The sequence below is a fragment of the Procambarus clarkii genome, chromosome 20, assembly GCF_040958095.1.
Source record: "Procambarus clarkii isolate CNS0578487 chromosome 20, FALCON_Pclarkii_2.0, whole genome shotgun sequence".
Classification (NCBI taxonomy): Eukaryota; Metazoa; Arthropoda; class Malacostraca; order Decapoda; family Cambaridae; genus Procambarus; species Procambarus clarkii.
In genome coordinates, this window is record NC_091169.1 from 10,517,016 (window position 1) to 10,520,354 (window position 3,339).

General features: G+C 39.3%; 1 protein-coding gene across 1 annotated transcript; it reads left to right on the forward strand.

Moving 5' to 3' along the window:
- The first annotated feature begins 452 nt into the window (after nucleotides 1-452).
- LOC138366691 (uncharacterized) lies at nucleotides 453-1,103 on the forward strand. Its single transcript, XM_069327959.1, has one exon. It carries the CDS (start codon nucleotides 453-455, stop codon nucleotides 1,101-1,103), a length of 651 nt encoding a protein of 216 aa, XP_069184060.1.
- The last annotated feature ends 2,236 nt before the right edge of the window (nucleotides 1,104-3,339 follow it).

Sequence of the window (3,339 nt, forward strand, 5' to 3'; positions counted from 1 at the left end):
AAGTCTTGTGTAATCTGCAAGAGATATGATGCTCGAGTGTGTCCTTATCCAGGACCACCGCCCCTACCTAAGGAGCGAGTCGTCCACCTTCGTCCCTTTGAAACCACAGGTGTCGACTATACAGGAGCACTAATTTTAACAGGCACACTGGACAAGATTCCAGTGAAAGCCTACATTTGCCTTTTCACGTGTGCTACCACACGCAGAGTGTATTTAGAAGTCACTTCTGACATGAGTGCAGAAGCCTTTCTGCAAGTTTTCGCAGATTTGCTGCACGAAGATCTTGCCCAAAATTAATGATCTCAGATAATGGATCTAACTTCGTTGTAGGAGAAGCTTGCTTACAAGAAATATGGAACCATCCAGAAGTACACTCTGTACTCAAACAGAGACAATGTTATTGGAAATTTATTCCTCCAAGAGCACCATGGCACGGCGGTTTTTACGAAAGAATGGTGGGAACTGTTAAGAAATGCCTAAGAAAAACCTTACACAGGCAGAAAATTAATCTCACCGAGTTACAGACCCTTGTCGTGGAAATTGAAGCACGAGTCAACAACAGACCTCTAACCTATTTAACAGAAGATTTCTCCCAAAGAGAACCCCTAAGTCCCTCTCATTTGATTCATGGTGGTCTTCTGAGCCCTCTAATATCTCTAGGAGACGAGGATCCAGCTGACCCTTCGTGTGTCAAAGCAAGTGACTTGGTGGAGAGTTATAGACACCTTTCAAGAGTAATAGAGAAATGGAATGAGGTCTGGACACGTGAATATTTAACTGCTTTAAGAGAATATCATTATGGAGCTGCAACCCCATACAATAAAGTTCAACTTAAACCAGGTGATCTTGTCCTAGTAGACAGTGATGGACCCAGGTCAGATTGGCTTATAGGTAAAATTGTTGACATCCATCCTGACCGCCATGGTGTATTACGAATTGTTAAAGTTCAGTGTCGAGGCACTACTACCTTGAAAACACTAGAAAAATTAGTACCTTTAGAGTTAGCAGAACACGAGTGGTCTACAGATATACCTGTAACCCAAGTTTCAGAGAACAATGATTCTACTCAACCGAGCACAAGACCATCAAGAGTCGCTGCTTAGAACTGCAAACAAAAACTTAAACAATATTTTGATTCTATTCAAGAGTAGATAACTTATTATTTAAACTTGAGGTGACCACACGGATACAGTGATGAGTTGATGTCCAGTAATTAGTTACGAGTCATAGTGACCCTGGACAGTAGCCTCATTGTATTGATGAGGTCTCCTAAATCTTAAATGAATCAATTATTCATAATTTATTTTTTGTTAATATCCTTCTGCTTCCTACAAAGGAATTATTCAATAATTTCAATGTTTATTTACGTCCCATGTTGACTTAGTCATCTACCACAGATTCGGGACATTCGTTAGGTGCGTACTAACCTACTAACCCATGAATATAACTTCAGGATAGAGAAACAGGTGTACGTTAGTACTAATACCTGAACTACGACCCGAGTTTTCTCTCCCCGGAGTTATGTTGGAAATAACCAACAGTTTTATACATCTTTGTATTTTATGCAACCTTTGTATTAACCACAAGTAGTGACTAAAATTACTAACTTGTAGATTTGATCATTATCATGATTTATTTAGACATATTGCCAGATTCTTCCTAGTGAGAGTGACGACGTGAGGAACGACAGGCAGTAACATGAATTCTCTCCACATTTAGTTCGATTTATATAACAAGAGTCCAGTTTATCATTTCCTTTACTAGAAATAGTTACTTACTAATAAGTTTAATTTCGTAGTATACTACTACTTACTGGAACTCCCTTATTTAGTTGATATTAAACAATTTAGAGGAAATTACTTTGATGTAAATGATTTTACTTTAATTTTCTCGATTGGCTGCACAACTTTAATAAGTCAATTTATGTTACGAGAAATTCTATTTTATCACAGAAGAATTTAATGTGATATTAATACTCGTCATTACCTCTTCCTTGCTTAGTTAATTGCGATATATACATATCCATTTACGCTCGAGATGTCTATCGAGAGCCGCGCATGCGCAATAAGGAAGAGGAGGAAGACGGGAGAGCGTCACTAGAGACGAGAGAACGAGAGAGCACGACTCGGACACCATTGACAGCGTGTAGCAGAGCTACGTTTTGACCTACTTATTTCGCTCCCACGATCAGTTGAGTGGTGCCACGTTATTGGCACAATAGCCGTGTCCCAGACTAGCATATCTGCAATTCCAAAGTTAACGCCTTTCCAGCAGCAGCTGGAGGACGAAGAATTGCTCAAGTCTCCACATCAACGGACACGCGGCTCGGCAGCTAGGTTTATCTGTTTGTTGTCATGTGGCCACAGTTAACATTTAGACTAGCAGTCGTTAGGCCGAATGCAAAATAATACAATCCCGTACGTGTCTTAAGTAAACTTACCATCTAAATAGATGATTAATTTCAGTATTTTCTCCAGAGAAAAATTTACAGTGCTTGAACATAAATTACTCAGATATTAGCTGAAATTTCCATTGTTATCCTCGTGATTTAGGATTAATTGTAGTTACTTATTATGTAGAAGATTTCTACAATGTAATTGCCTTTCAGTACCAAGGCGACGTCAACCGAGGTGTTAGGCTTCCCCACCGTTCCGTGCAACAATTTGCCCTATGCAACACGTCGTCGGTGGAGCGTAGCAACTGATTACACACACCTCACTAGATTTACAGCTAAGCTGTCCCTTTTTTATCTGTAGCAATAACTGTAGTTACAGTAGTGACCTCTCAAAGAGATCAATTACACTAACCCATTGATTTACTGATGCTATTCAACATTTCAGTAGTATATTGAAGTGCATTTACCTACAATTAATATTATATAGTCAACCTTGTTTACTTTCATATTTGATTTACTCTGGTGAAGAACCAGCACCAGAATAATGCTAGGGATGTATTCATCTTTTAGCATGTAACCCCCCAATTTTGTGTAAGTTAATTTGACTCCATTTATATAAGAATTACAGTCTTACTAAGATCCATAGGACACTAGTTCTTGGGATCAGTTGTTCCATTGCTTTATTTTGTTTTCCACTTTTTCTCAAAAAGTGGTGGTCCTTCATAGCTATCGAAGTATATATTTAATAATTAGTTATTGGAGTCAAGTTTTCCCCCACACATGTTAGGTGTTGGTCCCAGCACGTACTAGCATGTTAGGTGTTGGTCCTAGCACGTACTAGCATGTTAGGTGTTGCTCCCAGCACGTACTGACTTGTTAGGTGTTGGTCCCAGCACGTACTAGCATGTTAGGTGTTGGTCCTAGCACGTACTAGCATGTTAGGT

Bases quoted from the DNA above. Each gene is read 5' to 3' on its own strand.
- LOC138366691 (XM_069327959.1), top strand. From the start codon at position 453: ATGGTGGGAACTGTTAAGAAATGCCTAAGAAAAACCTTACACAGGCAG.